Source organism: Pinus tabuliformis, chromosome 2_2, assembly GCF_031772625.1.
Source record: "Pinus tabuliformis cultivar Carrire ecotype Pingquan chromosome 2_2, CPIR1, whole genome shotgun sequence".
Lineage (NCBI taxonomy): Eukaryota > Viridiplantae > Streptophyta > Pinopsida > Pinales > Pinaceae > Pinus > Pinus tabuliformis.
Window position 1 is genome coordinate 655,506,131 of NC_142300.1, and position 26,166 is coordinate 655,532,296.

The 26,166-nt window shown below is 38.8% G+C and overlaps 2 protein-coding genes across 4 annotated transcripts in view; both read right to left on the bottom strand.

Annotated features, from left to right (window-relative positions):
- LOC149194322 (uncharacterized) overlaps positions 1-18,897 on the bottom strand; it is a 74,414-nt gene extending 55,517 nt beyond the window's left edge. For 2 of the 3 annotated variants that reach the window (XR_016255064.1, XM_089407477.1), the window contains exons 1-4: positions 18,771-18,897; positions 10,086-10,243; positions 7,633-7,701; positions 7,320-7,349 (exon numbers count right to left, since the gene is read on the bottom strand). Coding sequence is in view for 2 of the 3 variants with exons in the window: in XM_089407477.1 (XP_089263603.1) it covers positions 7,320-7,349; positions 7,633-7,701; positions 10,086-10,187 (201 nt within the window). In the remaining variant the exon portion in view is untranslated. The remainder of the gene's footprint in view (positions 1-7,319; positions 7,350-7,632; positions 7,702-10,085; positions 10,244-18,770) is intronic. The other variant, XM_089407478.1, reaches the window with a different exon arrangement.
- A 1,208-nt stretch (positions 18,898-20,105) lies between these two features.
- On the bottom strand, positions 20,106-25,775 carry LOC149194323 (formate dehydrogenase, chloroplastic/mitochondrial-like). The gene is made up of 6 exons (XM_089407630.1): positions 25,579-25,775; positions 22,901-23,074; positions 20,924-21,109; positions 20,599-20,799; positions 20,282-20,435; positions 20,106-20,145 (listed from the first exon to the last, which is right to left on the bottom strand). Exons 1-6 carry the CDS (start codon positions 25,670-25,672, stop codon positions 20,106-20,108), a joined length of 849 nt encoding a protein of 282 aa, XP_089263756.1. The 5' UTR covers positions 25,673-25,775.
- Positions 25,776-26,166: the final 391 nt, after the last annotated feature.

The following is a 26,166-nucleotide window of genomic DNA, read 5'->3' on the forward strand; positions in this document are numbered from 1 at the left end:
GATTTCATATGGAGAAACTAGAATTTTAGATCTCACTCAAAATTCAGCAAACTTAATGGTTTTCAGGATTTCAGGATTTGGGGGATTGCAATGTTTCCATTTGATTTTGTCATGTGTGGGGGTTTCCGATTGGCATTTGATCAAGAGCACAAATCCATTTAAGTACCATGATGTTGGTGATAGCATTGATTATTGAACTTCGTTGTTGTTGGTAGCATTGATTGTTGAACTCCTCTAACATGGTCTTAACAAAAATATACCCACTCAAAGGAAAATACTTGGTTATGCATGCTAAGCTTTTTCTACCATATTATAAGGTGGAGGAATTGAAACCTTCACTCAAACCAAAATCATTGGTTAGGCATGTTAAACTTTTGCAATTTCTAGCATATTATAAGGTTGAGCAATCCAAGTCTAAAGACTTTGAACTAGATGATCCCATTTCTAGTAGTATTGAATCAATGATGAGTTTGATGAGTGATCATGTTGATCAGTGATTTGTAGTTTTGATGTCTCTAGTAGTGTTGAATCAATGATGGGTTTGATGAATGATCATGTTGATCAGTGATTTGTAGTTTTGATGTCTAGTTTTGCTACTATTAGTACTACTAATGAGGTTGCAGAGGAGACTGAGGAGTCCTCAGACTCTGAGCCAAATGAAGTTTATGTGGCTCATGTTGATGATCCCGTGTATAGTAGTGGTGATGAGTTTGATCATGTTGATTACTGATATGTAGACTTGTAGTAGGCCAGTGGCCTCATAACTTGTAGCATTGTTTTGGACTCTAGAGGCCATTTAGAGCCTCATTGATTATGTATTTTGTTATTGATATGTATTACACTCAGTGCCATTTTGATATAGCCACCTTTACATGGTATATCGATGAGCAAAATTTGCATATTTTGTCTCTATTGGTTTGGAATCATGATTTTAAAACTTAAAAATAGTGTTTTTCATTAGAAATTATTTATTTCATGTATTTTCTTGAAGACTGGTTCATTAGAGATCTTCTCAATCTGGCCTTTCCGGTTCCAATTCAAAAACCGGTTGAAAAGTGGACCAATCCGATCACCAATTCCAGTTTTGAATACTATCGAAAGAATCAATGAGGTGAGTGAAAAGTAGAAATCTGCAATAATTTTTTAAACATCCAGGTTGATGAAAACCGCGTTTGGTTGATGTACATGGAAGTCTTACACTCATGGGTGTGTTAATGCAGCATACTCATGCACAAACTAACTAGCAAGAAAAGAAAGCCACACTAGAATCAACAGCTAACCAGAAGCAATCAACAAGCCTAAAAGGTCTGTAAAAGTAGCAACCTAAAATACATACAGTGGAATGTGATCCATAAATTGCCGTGGATATTCCATTGGACAGTTCGTCACACATATCCGATAAAATTATACTTAAAGATTCGAAATCTACTCTATGAGGGTTTATCACTCTTTAGATTTTTGGATTTGTAGATTATTGTTTATTGTGTATGCATGCAAATTAAAATTTATGCTAAAAATAGAGAATGACAAAATAAAAATCCTCAAAAACCACAACTGACACAAGCTATAACCTAGGAAACCCTTTCAAGAGAAAACGCAGTTGGAAGGTGAGGTCTCTCTACTGTCTTTCTCTGAATATAAAATGCCTATGAGTACAAACAAGTAAGGCTTGTGGCTGCTAGGCTACTACATTGCACAAATCCTCTCTGTGTGCTCTCTCCATATCCCTCTTGGTTATTTTGTTCCTTTATGGAACAAATGCCCTCGAAAAGAATGGAACCCCTTTTCCTGATACTGGCCTGGTTATAACATAGCCTGATAGCCTACTAGCAGTTAGGTTTGATTCCTTCAACTCTTAACTGGAGTTACAACATTGACACTTCTAGAGCCATTTTCATCATGATCACATGCCTAGCCCCTTTTCCATGAGTAATGGGGTTGACGTAGCATCCTCTCAAATTATGGTGGACAAAACAATAAGGTCAACTTTCGAGTGGCATAACGTTTGCATACAGACTTTGATTGAGGCGATTTTTGCGTCGTTGGAAAGGCCTTTATGTGTAAAATAGGAAAAAAAAAAAAAAGGTCTTGCGCTACAGCGGCAATGTTTCACCCCCAAAAAATGTCATTTGCTTCCTGAAAATGTTCCTAGAAGGTTTTAGACTCCAATTTGCCAAACCGAGTCTCGCCAGTTAAAACAGTCTTGTGAGCTAATTCCTCCACTTTTTCCACTCTGTAAGCATCAAGATGGATGACAAACAATATAATATGATCCAATCCAGTGTTGAAAAAGGTACCAAGGAGGTGTTTCCCAATGTTTTTTCCCAAGCCTAAGCAAACAAGTGAACCCACCTTTTTAGTGTGACTTAATGTGATTATTAAATTTGTGTGACATTTTAGTCACTTTACGAGGTCCAAAAACTGCATTGTACTTTATAATATTAAAGTAAATTTATGAGCAAAAAGGTACATGGTACAACCAATTTTTAAAGTGATTGGAGGGGTTCATTAATGAAGGGGGAGACATGAGAGGGGTAAATGGGAAATTAGATCTTCACCCTTGATCAAGAGAAGCTAAGATCTAATCTCAACCCTTGATCTTAGAGATAGGGCTTCTCGTCTTTAGGGAGATTAAAAAGGAGGAAAAAGGCAAGAGGAAGCTCATTCTTCATGTGTAGCTTTTGGAGAATAGGAGAGGAGGAGAGGATAAGCAGAAGAAGGCTGAGATAGTCATTTGTTGAACGAGAGATCAATTTTGCAGTGAGGAGTGACCATCAGCGAGCCGAGTTTAAAGGTTGGAAGAGAGGAACAAATATCGAGAAAGTACAGGCAGAGATTCCGATGTGTTTTTCAAGGCTAGTAGCCCAAATTTCGAGGGAGGTCAGACTACATTTAATGTTGGTCTGACAACACAATTTTCTAAGAGGAAAAGTCAATCTGACAAGCAAGAATCGAGGAGAGAAATCTTGTTTGATTGCACAGATTTCGAGGGTGAGATTTGTCAAACAAAGGCACAATTTTCGAGGTAAAAGAAGTCTGTTAGTGGCACAAAATTCGAAGTCTGAGTGTTGAACAATGGCAAACATTTCTAGGCTAAAATTTTTGGACAATGGCACACATTTCAAGGCAGATAGTGTTGGTGTTAATTTTAGGCAGCAATGGTATGTTCTATGCTTTAGAGCAATTTTACTTCAATTTCTTTATTAGCCCAATATCAATATCCAGTTTAGCAATCACAACAATATGATAGTAAGATGCAAATAGAACATAAACATAAATATTAGAAGACAAGCCAAGACAAGAGGACACAAGATGTGGCACCAACCAGTGACAAACCCCAATGTGGGGAAACCCTTGACCAATTTTTCTTTGTCTTCAATAGTTCAGCAGAGAGAGATAGTACAATTTACAAATTCTGATAATTTAGAACAGCAGCAAAAGAGCCCTAACCTGAAAAGTCAACGTTGGTCAATGGGGCAGATTTGACCATCAAAGATTTGGTCAACTGCAGTCAACTTCGGCCTCCAAACAACAAGATGAAACAGCCCTCAAAATAGTCGAATTCAGCCCAGTCAAAGTATGGTCAAACAATTAACTTGTGATCAACCCTAACCACAGTCAACGTTGGTCAAGCAGTCAACGGATTGCCTCACTTTTTGTGCCCAGAAATGTGGCCTGCCCAATCAAAGATAACCCTCACAAAAATGCAATCAAACAAATCAACGCTTGGTCAACGCAGCCCAAAACAGCCTTCTGGAAATTCGGTCAATGCTAAAACAGAAAATGTCCTTCCTTTCCTTTGCACGTGTGGAGTGAGGAGCTGCGCAGAAATTCGTACCCAATCAAATGAGGAGAGAGAAATGTGTGAAGATGAGTGATGTCCAAATGAGGATGAGGCATCATGTATTTATAGGCTAACATTGAGGATAAATAGACGTGATTGTTTGGCTTCTGAGCCTACATGAGTTTGTTGGCCGACCTTGACAATTTGTCCATAATATAAATAAATTCATATATTCATTTGTACATGTCAGAATTGGATGATCTTTAGATCAATCCTACACCTCTCGGAGAGAGGAATGCAAGAAAAATATCAACTGTCATAAATAAGATTACCCATGTGGAGTTTGGCCCTAGTTGCCAATTTTAACACTCCCTCTCAACTAGGGAGAAATCCATCTACTAAACCATCTATCAATCTGTACTATCTCTGCCATCAATGCATTGTTGAACTATGAAGAAGAAGAAGTGATCGAGAACGTACCATACCATTCTCTACTGACCCGAAGTCAGTCCCAATCAAAAGAGAGTATCTCATACCGCTCTTACTGACCCGAAGTCAGTTCCCATTGATCCCAGATCAATATCGGGCATCCTAGCATATGGAGTACGGTAGTACACGATGTGTCCATCAATAGTACTATGCTCCCTATCCTCATTTCCCTACTCATTGGCTAGATGAGAGGTACTTCCCATGAGTCCCAGACTGCATGGGTAGGATGTCTCGACAAGAGAAGGATGAACCACTCGTCCTGCTCATGTGTCACCAAGGGGCATCATAAATAAGATTACCCATGTGGAGTTTGGCCCTAGTTGCCAATTTTAACACTCCCTCTCAACTAGGGAGAAATCCATCTATCAATCTGTACTATCTCTGCCATCAATGCATTGTTGAACTATGAAGAAGAAGAAGTGATCGAGAACGTACCATACCATTCTCTACTGACCCGAAGTCAGTCCCAATCAAAAGAGAGTATCTCATACCGCTCTTACTGACCCGAAGTCAGTTCCCATTGATCCCAGATCAATATCGGGCATCCTAGCATATGGAGTACGGTAGTACACGATGTGTCCATCAATAGTACTATGCTCCCTATCCTCATTTCCCTACTCATTGGCTAGATGAGAGGTACTTCCCATGAGTCCCAGACTGCATGGGTAGGATGTCTCGACAAGAGAAGGATGAACCACTCGTCCTGCTCATATGTCACCAAGGGGCATCATAAATAAGATTACCCATGTGGAGTTTGGCCCTAGTTGCCAATTTTAACACTCCCTCTCAACTAGGGAGAAATCCATCTATCAATCTGTACTATCTCTGCCATCAATGCATTGTTGAACTATGAAGAAGAAGAAGTGATCGAGAACGTACCATACCATTCTCTACTGACCCGAAGTCAGTCCCAATCAAAAGAGAGTATCTCATACCGCTCTTACTGACCCGAAGTCAGTTCCCATTGATCCCAGATCAATATCGGGCATCCTAGCATATGGAGTACGGTAGTACACGATGTGTCCATCAATAGTACTATGCTCCCTATCCTCATTTCCCTACTCATTGGCTAGATGAGAGGTACTTCCCATGAGTCCCAGACTGCATGGGTAGGATGTCTCGACAAGAGAAGGATGAACCACTCGTCCTGCTCATATGTCACCAAGGGGCATCATAGGGGAAGGATGAACCACTCACCATGTGCACAGCAAACCACTAGGGGAAGGATGAACCACTCACCCTGTACACAGCTAACCACTAGGGGAAGTCTGAACCACTCACCCTATGGTTTCTCACTGCTCCAAGAAGTACCCCAAGCCCCATGGAGCTCCCAAATCTCAATGTCCATCACATACAGGATCCTCATAAGAGGGTCTCTCCACGACTCCAAGTCATTCTTGGAAGGCCAAGAATTTGACCTCCCCAGGGGGCTTTGTCATAATATTGGCGACCTACTCATCAGTCCCAATGTTATAGAGCCTTATTGCTCCTTATTGTACAAGTGGTACCTAATATCTATATGCTTGGAGCGATCATGAAACACGGGATTCTCTGATAATTAGATCCCACTCTGGTTGTCATAGAGGATTGCAATGGTATCCAACACATGTCCAAACAACTCATTGAAGAGCTTCCTCAACCAGACAGCTTCACAAGAGGCCATACTAGCAGCTATGTATTCGGCCTCGGTGGTGCTCAAGGCAACCGATTTTTGCTTCCTGCTCATCCAGGATATCAAAGCAAAACCCAAGGAAAAACAGCATCTAGAAGTTCTCTTGTGATCCACCAAACTGCCAACCCAAACAGCATCAGATTAACCATGCAGCCTTACATTTCGGGCAATGTATCTCAGTCCATGAGTGATTGAGCCCCGAAGATATCTCAGAAGATTCTTGGCGGTAATCCAATGTATATGATGAGGCTCAACCATGTACTGGCTCAATGTGTTAACTGTAAAACATATGTCCGGACAAGAGTTCACCAACAACATCAGTGCTCCTATGATTTGACGATACTCAGAAGCAGTTCCCAATTCAGGTTCAGCAGCACTACCACATAACTTCTTAAAGTTAAGTTCTATCGGAGTAGGAATAGGCTTGCATTCCACCATCCCAAATCTTTCCAATATCTTCACAACATATTTCCTTGAGGAAAATATGTGAGCTAGATAGGTGAGCTAGTGATAAATTCAAAAGCATGGGAGTCCCTTGATGGTGCAAATCCAAGGCAATCCCAATCCTTGTGGCGTTGGTGAGGTTCTGTTCCTGAATGGTGGGACTAGATATAAAATACTAGGACTAAAGTAGTAGCAATGATTGGGCTGAGCTCAATGCTCATAAATCTCTGCTGAAACTGGCCCTAGATATGAATGTTGAAAGGCCACAAGCATTTGAAGATTCAAAAATGGTGATTGAGTGGGTCAATGGCACTTATAGGTTGCAAAATCTTCCCTTCAGTCCATTCTTGGATTAGATCAAATAAGCTGCTGCTCAGTTTCATGAAATAAGCTTCCAACATGTATTCAAAGAACACAATACAGAGGCTGATGAGCTGTCAAAGAGTGGTGCCAGGGAGCAGATTGAGAAAGAGAGAAAGGAGGGCGGGGATATAAGCCTTTCTCCCTCTGATGCTGATCATTTCCTTTGCATATGCACTGTACTTTTTGCTTGATAGACTGATGAGAGGATTTATCTTCTTGAGCTGATAGTTTTTTGTATTGTTATTATGGATAAGATCCTTTTTGATGTCAGCATTGAGACACCCAGTTTTTCTAGACTATATATATGAAAATATAGGAAATGACAGGAGGGAAATCCTTCTTTACTAGACTTTCTATCAGACTTTAATTTGAATTAGTGCTTCAAGTACATTTTGAAAGTAACTTTTTTCTACTTGAATATAAAGACACTATTTTTCCCTTGGAAAACGAAAACATAATACCTAATAACCCTGCATAGTACAACAGCAACGAACTTACTTGCATTTAACAAGTTGATAATAAAGGAAATGATAGCACAACAAACATGGTGTCGATGCAAATGCGTACCTGTATATTCCCATGTATGGAAGCTATCATCTGTATTTCATTAAAAAAATCACAATTACATCTCTAATAAAATGAACATGCAAATATGTCTCAGCATTAGGTATGTTATTCTCTTTCATGCTCCTAGATTATACACTTCAACAAATATTACAAGTATAATCCCAATTTCATTGCATGTAAAAATGTCTCCAACAATGCATACTAAAATGCGATCCTTACAGCGTAGCAAATTTTATCAAAATAAACAAAAGTTGAGATGCATAATTTTATATATGATTCCTTGCACACAATGAAGAGAGTCCACAATATGTACCTGCAAATAAAGTTGGTAAAGAGTTTCTTGATCGGCATGTTTGAATGAAGAGAAAATCCTTAGGAAGTCCTGCAATAACAAATGTACTTGTTACTACTAATTGTAGAATTCATAGTACTGGATGTCTCCACTTATAGACACACCAAAAAGTGGTACAACTGAGAAAGCATCAATAACAAAACAACTAGGACATTTTGATCCGTAGAGAGGGAAAGCAAGAATGAACAAGATCTTCACGGCAATATTTCACTAATATAGAGATTAGTTTCAAATAAAATTGTGAAAAGCCCTAGGAAGGAACAGAGACATAGCTAAACTTTCTTTGAAGATTCTTATTATGATGTTGCAATGCATTTATAAAAATGTTCTTTGTTTTACTCAGGTCAATTTGCTTAACCAACTTTGAGGGGTCTTAGGGAGAGCCTCCCCTCCCATTCTATCACTAAGATTACACAATGTATCAGATTAAAAAGCTTACACATTTGCATTCAATTATTAAAGTCTCTTATGCCTAAGAGGATCCAAGCTTTTATTCCTCAAAGCCAATGGAATTTTTTTCTGTATACAGCTTCTTAACTGATCATGGCCATTATTCTTTGTCATAGCAGACCCTCCTTAGTAGTTGATGTTTGATGATTCTCACAAGATTAACTCCCATGGAAACTTGCTTCAACAGAACTGCGTAGCCATCTATCTTGTGATCATTCAATTATTTGGGTGGGGTTTAGTCCCACCTATAGCTAAGAACAATCCATGGACCATCCCCTTGTCATTTCTACCTCCCTCATGGCCCTCACGCAACCACCTCCAATGCCCAGAAAGAAAGGGCAAATTTTTAAGCTTAAGTTGCATGAAACACTGAAATGTCTGTAAGTTTCCGAAACGGGTATGGCTGGAAATGTGACCCCCAAAAAATGGAAACATCAGGCGAAATGTCGTGTATATATATATATAAGTTAATAATGCATCTTGCAAGAAAAAAAAGAATGAGACACATAAATGACATTTTAGAAGGAAAACTCAGTCTATGTTAACTCGCATAGATGATTACATGATTCAAAATCCAAAATTATCCTTTATAAATGAGGTTGTACATCCAAGATTCGAAAATCAGCCTTTATACACAAGGCTTTACATCCAAAATCAACCTTTATACATGGCTATATATGCTGGAAATGAAATATAACATGAGCTAATGACAAATGCAATTACATATCTTATAATCCTAATCTTCATCTTCATTAACAAAAATAGAACAAGTTGTTTTTGTAGCAGAACTAGAGTGTGGATTGATTAGAGATAAATTAGTTTGTGGAGTGATTAGAGATAAAATTGAGTGTTATATTAAATTTATTTTGGCCATAGAAAGGCCCCACAACCTTCTTAGGTGCTTGAGTGAGCCAAAAGCAAAAAGGTCACGGAAATAAGGCAAAATTGGGTGGAAACGGGGAAGATTTGGGCTGAAATGTCCCCAAAACGTTTTGGCAGCATTTCCAAATTGGGAAATGCCACCAAGGCGTTTCAGCCACGTTCCGGTCACATTTTGGCTGCATTTTGGGTACAGGTACACCACCTTGGGGGGCGTTTGCTGTAACATAGTTTTTAACCTATATGATATATATGTGAGCATGCCCCTCAACACACAAAAAAAAGAGGAAGGCTTTCTCTTTTCCACTTTTATTCCTCAGAGGCAATGGAAATTTTTCCTGTACACAGCTTAACATATCATGGCCATCATTCTTCATCATGGCAAACCCTGCCTAGTGGTTGAGGCTTGATGCTTCTTAAAAGATTAATTCCTATGGAAACTTACTCCAACAGAACCGCATTAACAAAAGACAATGGATGCTACAGCAAACGACCATCTATCTTACGATCATTCAATTTGAGTTGACGTTCTGGAATATCTTATTTATGGTCCTGCTAAACTCAATGCACCACAACATAGCCTAAGGATTTCAACAAAACCACCATCTAAGATCAAGCAATGAAAATTTGTTGTTGCAAAGTTTTGCTAGAAATGTCAGAACAATCATATTTTATCCTGTAATTAGGAGTGTTAAAGGCTCAATTAAGAGGTATTAAAGCCTAATTGAGAAGGTGATCCCTAGCTAAAGACCATTTAGACCTACCCAACGATAGTTAAAACATTCTTGAACCTTATAAAGGTTGATTACACCCTCTTACTGATTTATAATGATCAATTAAGTATATTCCCATAGGAATTGTTCCTTACACGTTAAATGCCCTAATGTAAGATGAGTAACCTTCAATATAGGATTTGAAGGGTTGAAAGCCCTGCCCTTACCTAACTATTGAAGATTGGCAGCCTTCAACTCTGAGTGTTTAGGTGCTTGACAGCACAAGCTCAACATACCTTCAAAAATGGACTGTTTATCAAAAGTACAATGGCCAAAAAATAAAAATCGTTACTGAAGGTACAAGCTACTGACCTCCTTGGGACAAGCAAGCAAGAGTGAATGTAAAGCCAATGAAAAAGATTTTCTAAGGCTCAAAACTCTTGAGCTCTGACTCTGTTGAGCATCTCTATCCATGTTATAGTATTTACTATTGACTGAGCCTCCACTGTTTACAAGAGGATATGCATTGTCTGCAGACAGATATTAATGTCAGAAGCAGTGAGTAAATAATATTAAAGAATGAGGCAAGAAAAAATTATTAAATTTAAAGCATTCCAATGAAGAGACAAAAACAGCAAAAGATAAATGAACCAGCAATAAGAAGAAATGATAAAAGAATATTAAAAATGAGGCAAGAAAAATTGATTGATTTTAAAACATTTCATTGAACAGGTAAAAGCAGCAAAAGATAATTCAACAATCAATCAGACAAAATGAGTAAGGAATATTTTAAAAATGAGGCAATGAAAATTTGATTAAATTTAAAGCATTCCATTTCTCGAGTGTAAGGAATAAATAACTAACGATGAGCTAGTTATCTGAATTTAAAAGAAGTGATGGGAATCATTTCCAGATTTAAGTGATTGGAGACTTCCACAGTTATTCATATTGTTGTTGAAGATTTCCAGAATAGAACTGTGTGGATTTTGTGATCAGTCCAACGTTTCAGATGGTATCTCCATCCATCATTTCCAGATTGTTTGATACAGGGAATAAGAATCAAGATTTAAAGCATTTCATCAAAAATGTCAAGCAACACACTAGTACAAATTACAAAGGGTAAATATCTATCACAATATAGATTCAATCAACACCTACACCCTAAGTCAAATAATCTGTATTGGAGATAATAAGCTCTAGAACTGTTTGAAGTTTGAAGTACACTACCAGTATATATCCATGAGAAAAAAGGCAATTCTAATTCCTAGCACAAACTTGAGCTAACAATCCTGCTCTAACTACGGTAGTTTCAAAATGAAAAGAAAAACAACTTCGTTGAATGTGCTTTCACATCGAAAGGGAGTCTGCAATCTGGGAGAAACAGAAAAGTGCACAGTTGTAGGAATTTTGGCAGGTAGCAATAGGATGGAGGGTCCATGACCTCTCGACTCAAGGGGGAGGAGGCAGTTCTTAGTCCCACCATCATATAAAGGGGCTATAGTGGGAACAAACACTCCTCAGCAGCTGCATCAAGAGCAGCAATGGAAAACCCATAGCTTGTCGTTAAGCACCCCAGCACTTGCTTAGAAAAATTAGTGGAGAAACCACAACTGGAGAAAACCTGCCCAGAGGTTGGTGGGTATTTTACAAAGAACAATGTCATCTGATTTCTTGGGATTTGGTTATCTGAATTGGCACTGATAAAGTGATGGGTGAACACCAAGTGGAAGCTACAAGAATCCATAGCCATGAAAATGTATGCTGCCAAAATGTTTTTATCTCTATTTTCTCAAGCACATAAGACAGAGAACGCCTTTTAGTGATTGGGCTATATTTCTTCAGCTCATCCAAGTTATACGTGAGGCACTAGACAGAACACATTGACCCGGCAAAAGAAGTTTTGTAAAGGGAATTGTATGTATTAAACTATACTTGCTCCCACTGGAGTTTTAAACTAGAAAACTCTCCAGATTTTTTATCAAATCTCAGAGGTCACAAGAGCTATGGGGTATCCCTCCTATGCATGTATATATGTCATTATAAATATTTCAAACTCCCTTCCCCAAGTCAATATTTTTGGACTATTGTGAAAACAAGTGGATTCAAACAACAGACTGCAAACATGTTTCACTCTGTTGCAAATCCTTTCCTGAACACAGACACCTTACGAGGAATGGCCCAGTAAACTTGAAACCCAGTTAAGAGAACGGTCCAAATCCTTGAGGATTTGAAGAGGTTCAGACTTCAGAGTAAAATCGAAAAGGGAAAAGAGAAGGAAGAAAAAAAATAGGGGACTGTAGAAACCATTACTAATGACTTTGAACTTTTAATCCAATTACGAGAATCAAGCAAACAGCAAAAAGGTAGCTCAAAGTCATTAGTAACGGTTTCTACAGACCCCTATATTTTCTCCCATCTCTTTTCCCTTCTCAATTTACTCTGAACCTCATCAAAACCTCAAGGATTTGGATTGTTCTCTTGACTAGGTTTCATGTTTTGCGGGCCATTCCTCATCAGGTGTCTGTGTTTATGAAAGGATGTGCAGCAGAGTGAAACATGTTTGCAGTCTATTGTTTGAATCCACTTGTTTTCACAATAGTCCAAAAATATTGAGTTGGGGAGGGGGTTTGAAATATTTAAAATGACACATATACAGGCATAGGAGGTATAACCCATAGTTCTTGACACTTGTGACTTCTGAGGTTTGATAAAAAATCCCAAGAGTTTTCCTGATTACCTTGAGTATCTGCAAAGTTCAAAACTCCAGTAGGAGAAAGTAGAGTTTAATACATACAAGTCCCTTTACAAAATCTTCTTTTGTTGGGTCAATGAGTTTTGTCTAGTGTCTCTTGTATAACTTGGATGAGTTGAAGAAATATAGCCCGATCACAAAAAGTCGTTCTCTACCTTCTATGCTTGAGAAAATAGAGATAAAAACATTTTGGCAGCACACATTTTCTGGGTTATGGATCCTTGTACCTTCCACTTGGTGTTTACCCATTACCACGGTGCCAATTCAGATGGCCAAATCCCAAGAAATTAGATGACATTGTTGTCTGTAAAACACACACAAACGTTTGTGTAGGTTATCTCCAATTGTGGGTTCTCCACCACTTTTTCTAAGTGCTGAGGTGCTTAACTACACGCTCTGGGTCTTCCACTGTTGTCCTTGATGCAGCTGCCCAGGAGTGTTTGTTCCCGCTATAGCCCCTTTATATGATGGTGGGACTAAGGAATGCCCCCTCCCCCTTTGAGTCAAGAGTTCATGGACCCTCCATCCTATCACTACCCACCAAAACCCCTACTACGGTGCATTTTGTTTCTCCCAGATTGCAGACTCTGTTTTGATGTGAAAGCACGTTCAATGAAGTTGCTTTTCTTTTCATTTTGAGGAGACTATTGTAGTTAGAGCAGGATTGGCAGCTCAAGTTTAAGCTAGAATTGCTTTTTTTCTCAGGAATATATACTGGTAGTCTACTTCAAAGCATTCTAGAACTTATTATCTCCAACGCAGATTATTTGACTTAGCTTGTAGGAGTCAATTGAATCTATATTTGCATAGCGATTTACCCTTTGTAACTTGTGTGTTGCTTGAAATTTTTTATGAAATGCTTTAATCTTTATTCTTATTCTTTGTATCAAACAATCTGGAAATGGTTCATATCGCATCCTTTAAATTAACTAGTTCATCGTCGGTTCTTTAAATTTATGTTTTCTTACACTTGCTAAATGAAATGCAAGGGTTTCATAACTGATTATTTGTATAGGAATAAACCAAACATTCAACCATTGTATCATTCCACCATTCTGTTTGCATCTATAGCAGTCATATCTTCTGTTGTAATTTGACTGATAATTTGATGTGTCACTTGATTCATTTCATTGGTAAATTGGTAATTTCGATTGGTAAACTAAATTGATTCGTTTCACTGGAAAATCAGTAAATTACACTAGTAAATTAGTGATTCGGCATCCAATTTCGAAGTTCATGAGTAACATCTGGTGAATGTTGCAAAATCTGGCAAATGTCAAATGAACCCAAACGAACCTGAACAAACGTGAACCATTTTTTTGAAGTTCACCAAATTTCAAACCTCAAGATTCAAGTTCGATGAACCCTTTGACATCACGAAGAACACGCCACCCGCCCCCCCAACTCCTACCACAAAGTTGAAGCAGGGAGCAAGCTCTATATTAGTGTGTTTTCTGGACAAAGTATGGGGACTGAGTACTTTGGTCTATGTCTCTGCCCCTAGATCTAGAATGTCTTAGAGCTACATATGTTGTTATTGTGGTGTCGGACCTGGGGAGTCGGGACTGGGCAAGAACAAATAAAAAGTCTCAAAAGGAGGACATCCTAATGGGGGAGGAGTGGTCAGGATGAGATCAGTCCTCACAGATTTGATAGTTGGAGGAGTCTGAATCTCTAGTCATCATTTCCGAACCTAAGTAGGGTAAACAACAAGAAAGAAGGAAGTGATTATCTTGGTCGAGTTAAGATGGAGAGGGCTAAGAAGGGCTTGCAATCTAAAACCAAGCACCTCCCAGAGCAAGACATCTATGATCTGGTGTTCTGAAAAAAATGTAGAGAGGGACCCATCTAAATCTCATTATAAGCTATAGAACCTTCCTCGGATCTTTTAATAAATGGGGCATCTTCGTTATCCTCCAACTCTGTCAAGGTCAGAAGATCCTTTCAATGCAAGGAAGACGATGATCTGTTTCAACTTGGAGCTGACGTGAAGCCACTCAGAAGAGATGGAGCAAAGAGGAATCATGAGTGAAAAAATGGGAGGAGACCAAGGAAATAAGTGGAGAGCTAAAGGAGAAGATTGAGGAGACTAAGGTATCCACGGGAGAAAAATTTAGGTCTCTATTCTCGGATGATAATGGGAGTGCAGGACACAAGGATAATGAAGTAGAAGTTTATTTGGTTCTCCTGGCAAAAAATACAAAGTCTTATCTGTACATTTCACAGAAAATCAGCTTATTGATCTCCAAAAGGGAATGATGTTGATTTGGGGTAGCATCAGATGTGCTCTAGCCATGAAAATTGGTGGAGAGGCTAAAGCAGATGAGATCTCCAAGACCCAAAAAGGGTTTGAGTAGATTCTAACTGGTCTGGCAGATATTAAAATAATTAATATTTTTAATGGAGTTCCTAAGTCTAAACTTAGGAAAAATAAAATATTAATGGGTATTAATATAAAACTGGGTTATAATGTTCCAAAATTCATGGATCAAGCCAAATCTAATCTTAGTCATTGATTAGAGATTTAATCTCGGCCATTTATGGACCAACGAGAAAAGTATAAGAGGAGGCTTGAGGGTCAGTTGGAGAATACACCAAATTGATCAGTCAGTTCGATTTTTTTGGGGCGAGGTTTGCTGAGAAAATCAAATAAGTGATCTGAATTCCAACTGAGAGGCAGTGAATACATAACAGAGAGGCAGAGTTGGTACCAGAGAGACAGAGCCTAGAGAGGTTGACACAGAGGCAACTGGAGACTACACAGAGGCAGCCAAGAGTTGCACAAAGCCAGAGAGGCCAGCATGTGAGACGCAGAGGGTCCAAGCGCTGACACAGAGGCTCCAGAAATTGACGCAGAGGCTAGCAGAGCTGACGCAGGGCCTAGAGGCAACACTGGGAGGATCTCATGGGACAGACTAGGAGCTGGTGAGCCAGAAAGGTTGACGCAGAGCAGCAAAAGTTGCAATTGTTGCTGTGGGATCGTTCATCCGATGATTTATCAGCCGACATATCTGTCTTCGAGTGAGAGGTACTACTGTCGAGGGCATTCTCTGTTGGGTGAGCCATTTCTGGCACCCTGGTTGTATTCTAAAAACTGCATAATAATAAAACCCTCTTAATAGATGCATCGGTTTTCTCGCATTGGGTTTTCCCAAGGACATTAGTCCAAAAATAACAGTGTCACTTATGTGCTTGTTTACTTTCATTTGATGATCTGTAGATGTTAATATTGTACTTGTATTTAGTTTCAGTATGTACATAGTAAATAACTTGTTAAGTAATTGAACAAGTAGGAAGAAATAAATCAGGTAGTACATGAAGAATTTCTAACAGGTTAAACTTAGAAATTCCAACATGGTATCAGAGCATGGTTGCAAATCACAAGATAACTGAAGGCATCAGCCGAGCAGAGGAGCAGCAACAAAAACAATTGTCCCGAGTGACAGAAGTTGTTCCTAGCAGAAAGCAGTAAGGAAGGGGTGACGCGGAGAGCCTGCGTCATCAATTCGAGCCAAGAGGAGGATTAGCGCAAAGCCAGAGAGGAGTAGACCTAACCTACGCAGTGCCCGGTCATCTTTCTCGATCGGGAAAGATTGACGCCATGGCCAAGAGGTGCAGATTTTGCCAGTGTCGAGATTGCGCAAAGCCTAGAGGCTCAGTCCTTCAGTTGTTGGGGCTTAGGAAGTTGTGGGTAAGTTGCAGAGCGAAGCTGGTGGGGTATTGTGGTCAAAACAGTACCTAACAGGGCAAGACCAAGGAGGAGGGAGTTGTTGCCGACGCGGATTTCTAGCCAAGGAATCCAGATCAGTGGTGCAGTTGCACAGACGATCGGAGTGGGGCAACTCGACATTGGCAAAAGGATTTCCAAAAGCGAAGTCAAGACTCAGAGGGAGTCGAACCGAGAACTTCCAGACGAGAAGTTGAGAGACTCGGAGGAGTCAATAGAAGAGCAACAAGATGGCAGTGAATGAGCTGAGAGATCAAGATAGGCTAGACAGAGCGTCCAACTTTGTGGTCTGGAAGGCCAGGATCTTGTACATTCTAGATAGATATCGCATCAAGGACTTTGCCTTGAAAACAATAGCGATCCCAATTGACCTAGCTAAAAATGAGAAGTACGAGGAGGCAATGGCTAGGCGAAGTGCATCATCCTTGATGGGTTCAAGTATCATGTAATGCCACATATTGCCAACAAGGACACGGAAAATGCGATGTGGGAGGCCCTGAAGAAATTGTACCAACATACTTCCATGCAAAGGAAAATGTTACTTGAAAATCAGTTGCGATCATACTAGATGCACAAGGGAGAGCAAATAGATGTCTTCCTCGGTCGATTGAAGGAGATATGGGACCAGCTAACTTCCATAGGGGCCACGCCGGTTCAAGAGATGTTGGTGAGTACCACAATAAATGTAGTTTCCGAGGATTGGGAAGTGTTTGTCCAGAGCATACTGGGCAGGTCGAAGCTTCCAAATTGGGAAGAACTGTGGGTGGTTCTTCATCAAGAAGAGATCAGACATTTGACCAAGGCAGGGAGTAGTGGTAAAGGGATCAAGATCAAAAAAGAGGAAGAAGAGGATGCAACTCTAGCACCTGCGGGAAAGCAGGAGAAGCCAAAGAAGAAGGACCTCTCCAAGGTCAAATGCTTCCCTTGTGGGGAACTGGGTCATTTTGCAAACCAGTGTCCGAGGGAAAAGAGCAAGGGAGAGGCTTTTGAGACCAAAGCAGCACCAGCAAAGGCGAAGAAAGAAGTCAAGGAAAATGATGATTGTGCCATGAGTGTTCATGTACCACTTGAGAAGAAGTGGGGAGACATCGAGCCGTAGTTAGAGTGACTACAAGTGATGAAGGGCAGGATCCTTGAAGTACCCAACCTCTTGGATTATACCTTGCTACGAGAGCCCCAAAGAGGAGTAGCAGGACTGGCGGATGTCAGTAGAGATGGATGCAGATGAAGCGGCGAAGAGTGCTACAATGCAAGAGTCCCTGGGCAATGCAAGGCTAGCAAGCTGCACAGTGCGAGAGGCACGGGAGTGTTGCACTAGTGCAAGATGGCACAGAGAGGTGTGCAACGGTGCAAGATGCAAGGAGTTGTTGCAGCAGCACAGAGGTCAGTAGAGGGAGCACTTGTTAGGGCAGAGGGAGCTTAAGCATCCGGAGTGCTTCTAGCCTGACATGGATGTCAGAAGTTGGGTGGATCAGTTACTTACTTCTCAGTGACTGAGTTGCAGTGCAGTAGCAGTATGCAGTAGCACGATGCAGCATGATGAGAGGGGGGATGCAGCGCAGATGCAGTGTTGGGAGTATGGACGAGCAACAGCACGAATGCAAAGGGAGCTGCCGTACGGATGCAGCAATGGCAGGGCCATGGGCAGCAGTACAAGATGCAGCAGTGCAGGGGATGTTGGGCAGGGAGGCCTAGCATCAACACAAGGACCGGTGCCAAATAATCGGGTGATACTTAATGAGTATTACTAGAGCATAGTCTTCGCTAATAGGGAGTGTTGATTTGGAGTCTGGTCATAAAAGGACGGGTCACCAACGTCTACGCTCCCAACTATCTTAAGAGAAAACTACAATGCTAGGAAAATATCAAAAAGCTGAGATAGAACAAAGAAAATCATCACTGGAATCTTGAAAGGGACTGCAATGCTACAAAGACCCCCTTGGAGAAGAAAGGGGCAGTCAGAAAATTCAATACCGCAGGAATTCAACTACAAGCTCTGATGGATGACCTGAATTCGATAGATACCCTGCTCAGGAAGAGGTTAGATGTATGGAATAACAGACATCGGGAAGGCACTGCAGCGGAAACACTAGACCGTTTCCCGGCAAGTGATTCACTATTTAGTAGTAATATCCAACTTGAATCCTTCACCCTCAAGGTAGACGGATGAAATCACTACCAAACCAGCAATTGCAGTTCGAGAGAATGCACTGATAGATCACCTCTCTGGAGTTCAAAAGGCATTTTGCAAGCTCGGTGGGACTCCACCCAAGTGCCCAGCAGATCCTAGATGTATACCCTACAACAGAATCTAAATTGAAATGGCCGAATAGCATAGAAACAGAATTGCAACTTAATTCTGAAGCCATAAATAGTTTTAAATTTAAATGAACTGATTCGATGGAAACAGAATTGCAACTAAAAATATATTCCGAACCCATTGGTATTTTCATCTTTATCTTCTTCGTTTTCATATTGTAGGTCGAATCAAGGGGCTTCAGATCAGATTACATTTGTAAAGGGCTGCAGCAACAGAAGAAGCTGCAAACATGATTAAATTATGATGCAGAATTCTTACCACAGATGCCCTGCCAGAAGATTCCCCGCTCCACACCGAACCATTAAAAGCTTTAGCGGAGAAGATGAACGAAGAAACAAGAAATGATTAAGCCGGTCTCACGCTGCTTTCTCTGCTTCGAATAAATTAATATATTCAATGTGCCGTTGTAAAACGCGGGAATTATTTTTGGATGTCAAATTACTATGGATAATATTTTTTTTAAATATTAAACTGTGTTTAAGCCGAGGCCAATCTTGACGATGATGATAATCAGCTATGAGATAAGCTACTATTTGCTATTTTGGTTTTCCAAGCGATTTATTTATTGTTATTTAGGAAAATCACTTCACTGTAAGTAAACTAGCCTTTGCATCAAATGCTGCAAAGGAAACTCCACAAGGCATAAATTGAAAAATACAAATACAATAAAAAAAATACTTTGATAAAGAATAAAAATATATTGAACGCTCAAATCAATGCCCCATTAACCGGAAGCACTTAGTAGACATATCAACATTAGGATTATACACAATGATCAATAAATTTTCCATATACAAACAACAACTTCCACAACAACCTTTTGTCACATCCACATTTTAAGAAATGCCTTGGAACGTGATCGGAATATTGTCTTTTTCATTATGCAGATAAATCTTCCATATTGCTATTTTCATTATGAATATTGTTAGTTCATTGTTGTAAAGTGTTAGTGTGTTAAATTCAATACTATAAGTTCGACAAGCGAAAAACATTCCTCAATTAGCATAATATGCATTTTTCTCTCACCGTGTATTTTTCAGTGAAAGAGCACAAGTAACATATTAACATGTATTTTCCCTTCATTATTTTCATCATAGAGCCAATAAATCTACGCCTTATCTATAAAGTAACAAAAACATTTTGAAATAAGTTTAATATTTCAAGCCAGTGTCTAACCTATAAAGTAACAATAACTTTTTGAAATAAATTTAATATTTTAAGCAATTGACTAACCTACTTTAATAATTGAAAATTCTCAAAGATGAATTATACTCCATAATAAGAGAGCCAACATTGGAGCCCATACTTTCACTAAAACCAAAAGAAACACAACCACTTGTTAAGAAGAAATTCAAGTAATAATATTAAAAAAAAATAATAAACATTAAAGTATAAAATGGTATTTCCAACACACAGGTATAAATATACATGCTCTATGTCCATTGTTAGAATAAATGGGTGTGGATAAAATTAATAGAGAACCCAAAATTGTATTTCTAATTAGGAGAGGGGTGGAGAAATGCTTTAAATGCGGGTTGTTGTCATTCTAATGAAACCCTTTGCAAAGGGGATGTTAAGATTCTAAGAGAGAAGCTAGGCTTGGTAGAGAACACCTTCCTTGTTAAACATTCCCCTATTGTAACCAAAAGGAAAGGGCAAGAGAAACAATAATTAGGTTTTTGTTCACAAGTTGTATAAAATATATAGGTGCTATTGATGTCTGAGTGAATAATGGGAGAGATTATTTATGAAATTGTGATAAGGCGCACCTAGTTTTGTCAGAAAGAGGCATATTAATGACAAGTACATCACATTTAGGTAGCATTTCGTCAAGATTTGTCTCCAATGTTGCTCCAGTTTCCTTTTCCAATTCGGGTCCAATAGAAAGACGGTCGTGGTAAAGAAGCTTACAATTGAAGGGTTGTACAAAGGAACGCAATTCAATTCAACATCATGTAATGTTTATTATTATTAGATTGAAATTTTGAAACAAACAGCATGCATGCATAAGAATTATGGAGCACTGATTTTTGAAAAGAAGTTTGCAACATCATGAAGTAGTACTAGATCCTAAGAATGAATACCTTCAAACGCTTAAGTAGTTCTTTGCCAATACGCCTTGCACCAATAGTACCAATAGTTTTCCCTTCTAGATCATATGACCTGTAAGAAATTGTTGCCACTTTCCAATCACCCTCAACAATTTGCTTATATCCAGGAACAAAGTTTCGCATCAATATGAGAATGCACATTAGCTCATCTTCTGCCACGGACACCACATTACTTGCTGTAAAAATTGTTGAAGAAGGCGTCAGTTAAATTATGAAGAATCATTGCAGAAACTTGTTCATACCAAAATGTCCATAGCGTGAACAGGGCAGTGACAAGCGGTATAATTTCAGAAATAGTACCTGTAACTTCTGCGACAGTCACAGCAGCGGCTGCTGCAGCATTTAGATCAATGTGATCAGAACCAATACCAGCTGTCAAAAGAAGCTTTAAGTTCTTTGCCTTCTTGATCCTCTCTGTTGTCACATAGGCCGGGTGGAAAGGCATAGAAATCAAAACATGTGCATCAGGTATGTGCTTTTCAAGTTCTGCAAAGGAAATTAATTGTGTAAGTTTAGTCTGCAGTGGGTTACAATTCTCAAATGTAAAAGCAAGCAAGCAATACACTGATTTCGACGATCCATGGTAGCAAGAAGTAGGAAAGGGAAGGCATACTAGAAAATTAATAGATTGGATTGTGGATTAAACAACCACCCAACTTCAATTGTGAATAACCAGAAGTCATTTATGACTTGTTCGACAAGATATATATTCTGTAAATCTCACTTTTTGAAGCAGCACATACGATACCATCTAGATTGATTATTATTCAGGATATGAGGAACAAAAGGAAGTCTAGGACATAAACTATTCATCCATATCAATAACAACAACAGATAACACGATTTTATATCCCAAGGGGTGGGTGGCCCTTCACGGGAGCAAATCTCATTAAATACCTTGGGGTTACCAGCTGGTATTTCAGCTAGCAGTTGGTTACTACCCTCGTCGTCCATCCAGAAAAACTGGGAAGAGGGAGGAAATCTGCAGGGGGCTAGCAAGATGCTTGGAACGCCTAAACTGTGGGACAATATTTTTCCGGACCCGAAAAAGAAAGATGACTCCAGGTGATGTGGAGTTGGAGTATGATGTTACTAGGTACCATATAATTATACCTCCCTCCCAGGTCAAAGACATATGAGTTGAGTTAGAAGGTCGTCTCAGGTTTCAAGGGAAACTGTTTTTCAAGAAGATTCTACAATACAAGAATCAACATAGATGGTGCCCTGTCCAGCAGTCAAAGAAACTCTACCAAGCAAAACCCTGCTGATACACATTTAGCATTAGCTCTAAATCTTTTTCTGTGCTTTTGATGGCTAGTAACTACAGTTAGACAAATGAGACCTGCTAACAATTAGACCACATTTTATTCATTTATTAAGAAGTCTCGTGTACATAGCTTGATGATGAGTGTGTCCCAGCACTCTAGTGTTAGCAAATAAAAAATCGCAATTCCAAATCAGTTATCATGATTTCAAGTTTCACGGGGCCAATTTGACAGCACAGTACATGTAGCCTAGTAGGGCATTTAAATTCCATGTTATCACTTCACCAACACAGAGAACACATATAGCCTAGTGGTATACATGGATACAGAAAGAAACAGGGAATTTGGGGGGCTTCTAACAGTTTAAAGAAGGAGATGGAATTTAGCATAGCTCCCTCCAAGCGTTACCAGATGCATAATCAAGGAAAATTCGGGGAGGCCAAGTTTTGGGCAAGGATAAGGAAAAAATTCGGGACAAAATTGGAGAGTAGAACAAAAATATAAAGATATACACATATATATTTTGATGAAAATATATAAGCAATGGTGAGTGCGACAACATGACCTCCCTTCAGTCTGTTTCACAGAAATTAATCACTCAGTAGAGGAGCAATGAACCCAGCAGAGGTAAAAATAACCTAAATTGGGCTGGATGAGGGTTTTTATTACACAAGTTTGATTCAGTCAACTAAGTCATACTCATGCTCAGAGGTCAAACTCGTGTTGACAGTCAAACTATGTCAACAAACAAGTTACAAGTTGGAAAATCAAACTCTCTGTCAACAACCAAGTTTGACTCAGACAAGTTGGGAAAATGGCAGGTTCAAGCCATGATCCTGGTAACACTGGTTCAAACTTTCCCTTCTATGTTCTGAACCTACAGATCCCCTGCGCAACTTCTATGCATATGATCGATGATGTTAAATTAAGAAGTTCAAAAAGACACATTAATTTTATTTTATTTTGTAGGAGTGCTAACTTAGACATAACAACAAAAGAAATCACTGCTAACTTACCACAGTAGGACCTTCCTTGTCATCTGTCACAATGTATTGGCGACCATTAGATTCCAGCCATTCTCGTATGCCCAAAGCATTCTCAACACACCCGAGAAAGTTTGGATTGAGCGAAGCATATTCATTGGCTTTATAAAAGACTCCAACAATTTTATTACTGTTCAGAAACTCTTCGGCAAAATCACATAACAAATCTTTTGTCGACGCGTTTCGAACCATCCAGTGTGGTTCATCGTCAGGAAAAGTTGAAGGACCAATCCGGCTTAGCTTGATTAAATAGAGCGTGCAGAGACTCCAATGGCTATATTGCCAACGGCTAATTTTGACTCAAGGATCAAAGTCAAATATAATAAATTCTTAATATTCCTAGAAACAAGCTAAATCGGGTAAATAATGTATTCATATAATCTATTTTTATTAAAAATTAATACATATAAACCATATTTATTATTCAAATGTAATGGTCAAATTAATAAATCATCTTTATTAAATAATCCTTATTAAATATAAACAAATATTCTAAATAACTATAATTTTTAGAATTCCGTTTTATTAGATAATTTTATATTTATTCAATAATTATTCTAATCTAATGGTCCATTATATTATATTATTTTAATGAAATTAAACACTAAGTTATAATTAATAATTTATATCTATAACCTATATAAATTTAATCATTTATAATTCCAATGTTATTAAAGCAAATAAATAGTATTCTTGTAAATATAATAATTTAAAGTACATGATAAATGTATATCTCTAACTAATATCATATATTTATAAATAATGATTTCTTATTTACCATTTAAACCTAGTGGTTCACTCATAGATTTAGGCCTCCTCTCATAATCAAAATTAATAATAAATCTCATTGTCCATTGGTAAATAATATTATTTTATTTTTATTGAAATTAAACAATAAGTTATAATTAATAATTTATATTTATTAAAAAATCTATATAAATTTAATAATTTATAATTCTAATGTTATTAAGGCAAATAAATAGTATTCTTGTAAATATAATAAATTAAAAGTACGTGATTATTAATAAAAGTATATCTCAAACTACTACTATAGGAATATGATATCTTATTAACATTTAAACCTAATGGTCCATTGGTAAAATTAGGCCTCCTCTCAAAATCAAATTAAAATATATATTCATTAAATAATCGAAATTCAGTAATTTGTTATAAGATTATTAACTATGTTATTAGGTAAATAAATTAATGCTCATAAGGATTAAAAGGGAGAAATATAAGACAATGGTTAAAGGGAATAATTAGATATGAATGTATACAAGCTTGAAATTAAGGAACAAACATCTAATCCATTTATAATATACCTAATAGTATCATAACTCGGATAAGGATAATACAATAATTAGCCCTAAACTTATTTTATAACTTAATCATAACTTATATCCCTTATAATACTAGGACTCAACCGAAGAATATAATAGGAATAACGGGGAGCAAACCCGGGAAGAAAGGATGGACCAACCGCCAAACAACAAAACTTAGGGAGAGGGAGGACAGAACTCCACGACAAACGAAAGGGAAAGGAGGAGGCTAGGAGGACAAGGCTGGGACCCAGCAACTGCTAATCTTCCAGCCATCATCCCTATCAAGATTGGTCGGCCTCTTCTCAATCTCAAGGGCCTCTCTAAATTTGCGATGGTGAAACTGCGCAACCTTGGCAATGACTTGAGCCTCTTCTATACATATATGATGCATAGTCTTCCCCGCATGCTCATCCAGGGCTGAGGACTTGGTCCTACCATGTCTCAAGTCAGCCGCATGCTCGCTAATCCGTTGATTGATAGAGCGACCAGTCTCACCAATATAAGGAGTCCCACAGGAACAGGGAATGACATAAACGCCTTTCATGTCTTTAGGGTCAATGGGGTCTTTCACGGACCTGAGGGAGCCACGGATAGTGTTGAGAGGTCTAAAAGTTGCGGGCACATCGAACTTCCTCATAATCCTCGCAATCCTATCTATGGTCCCTTGGATGTAAGGGAGGTTTACACCCATGATATGATCCTTAGGAACCCTACGGATTGAAGGCTCCTTCTTGGCCTTGAGGAAGGCTTTATGACCCAGGTGCCTATTGTAACCATTCTTCTCGAAGACATCTAGGAGATGAGCCTTTTCCGTTTCCAAGCTCTCCTCATCAGAAATTCTAACAGCACGGGTGGCAAGAGTGCTAAGCACCCCTATCTTCTGAGCGGGGAAATGATGTGAAGAAGCATGCAAGTATTGGAAGCATGCAAGTATTGCTCAGTATGCGTCTTCTCTTGTCCTGACGATGAACCACACTGGATGGTTCGAAACGCGTCGACAAAAGATTTGTTATGTGATTTTGCCGAAGAGTTTCTGAACAATGCTATGGATCACATAAGTCTAAATTCTTTAAAATTTTATTACTTCCTGCAGGTGCTTGAAACATAATAAGAGCATATAAATTAGAAAAATAGGAAGCAGAGAATGTAAGAAAATATATAATCTTGTTTTGTTAATGAGAGTGATAACTGAAACTTGATACTGCCTTCTCCGGGTAAACCAGCCTACTTATACTTGTATCTCAGACCTTCATACGTGGCAAGCAAGCATCATCTTACCCAACTTCAATCCCAACAAAAAAGAAGCGAGGGTGATCGATCATCACTTACATGCAATTCTCTGACAGAAGAGACTGGGGAGCAGATTGGCCTTCTACTCGCAGCTCGGAATGCAGATATAACAGATCTCCTGCTCGCCATGACGACTAGAAACACAAAGAAGAGAAATTTAGCAGGTCAGCCAGTACAGTATGGTAGCAATGGCGAATGGATGAATTTGGCCCCAGGGGTTGGTTGCCTTAAATATGTGGTGATTGCTGGTTTCAATTCAATTTGCGAGTGAGTCTCCAGATGATGAGACGTATAGGACACCATCAACATACATTAGTTAGATTGTGGATTTATTCTACATTACAGATTGATCCTGATGATCCTATAATTTTGTTGAAGACCTTTGATATTAAATATTTTACTCCATGGCCTTGGATTTGAAATTTAAATATAGCTCTCCGAACTCTAGATACATCACTACCAATTGTCCTCCTATGATTATTGTCAGTGGTTTGGATTTCTAGTGAAAAATATTTTTCCTTCCATGACATGTGGTCTCATGTACGCTTTCATATTTTTTTTGTGGGCCAGTTCTTGCTTTCCCTTCATGTAACTGCATCACAAAGAGGCTCATTTATCGTAAC

What these genes read in the sequence shown, in the direction of transcription:
- LOC149194323 (XM_089407630.1), bottom strand. Translation starts at nt 25,672, where the DNA reads ATGGCGAGCAGGAGATCTGTTATATCTGCATTCCGAGCTGCGAGTAGA. An exon ending in GGAAGGTCCTACTGTGGTAA is followed by an intron (nt 21,110 to 22,900) that starts GTTAGCAGTGAT and finishes TTTCCTTTGCAG; the next exon opens with AACTTGAAAAGCACATACCT. An exon ending in CCTCTTTCTGACAAAACTAG is followed by an intron (nt 20,146 to 20,281) that starts GTGCGCCTTATC and finishes TGGTTACAATAG; the next exon opens with GGGAATGTTTAACAAGGAAG.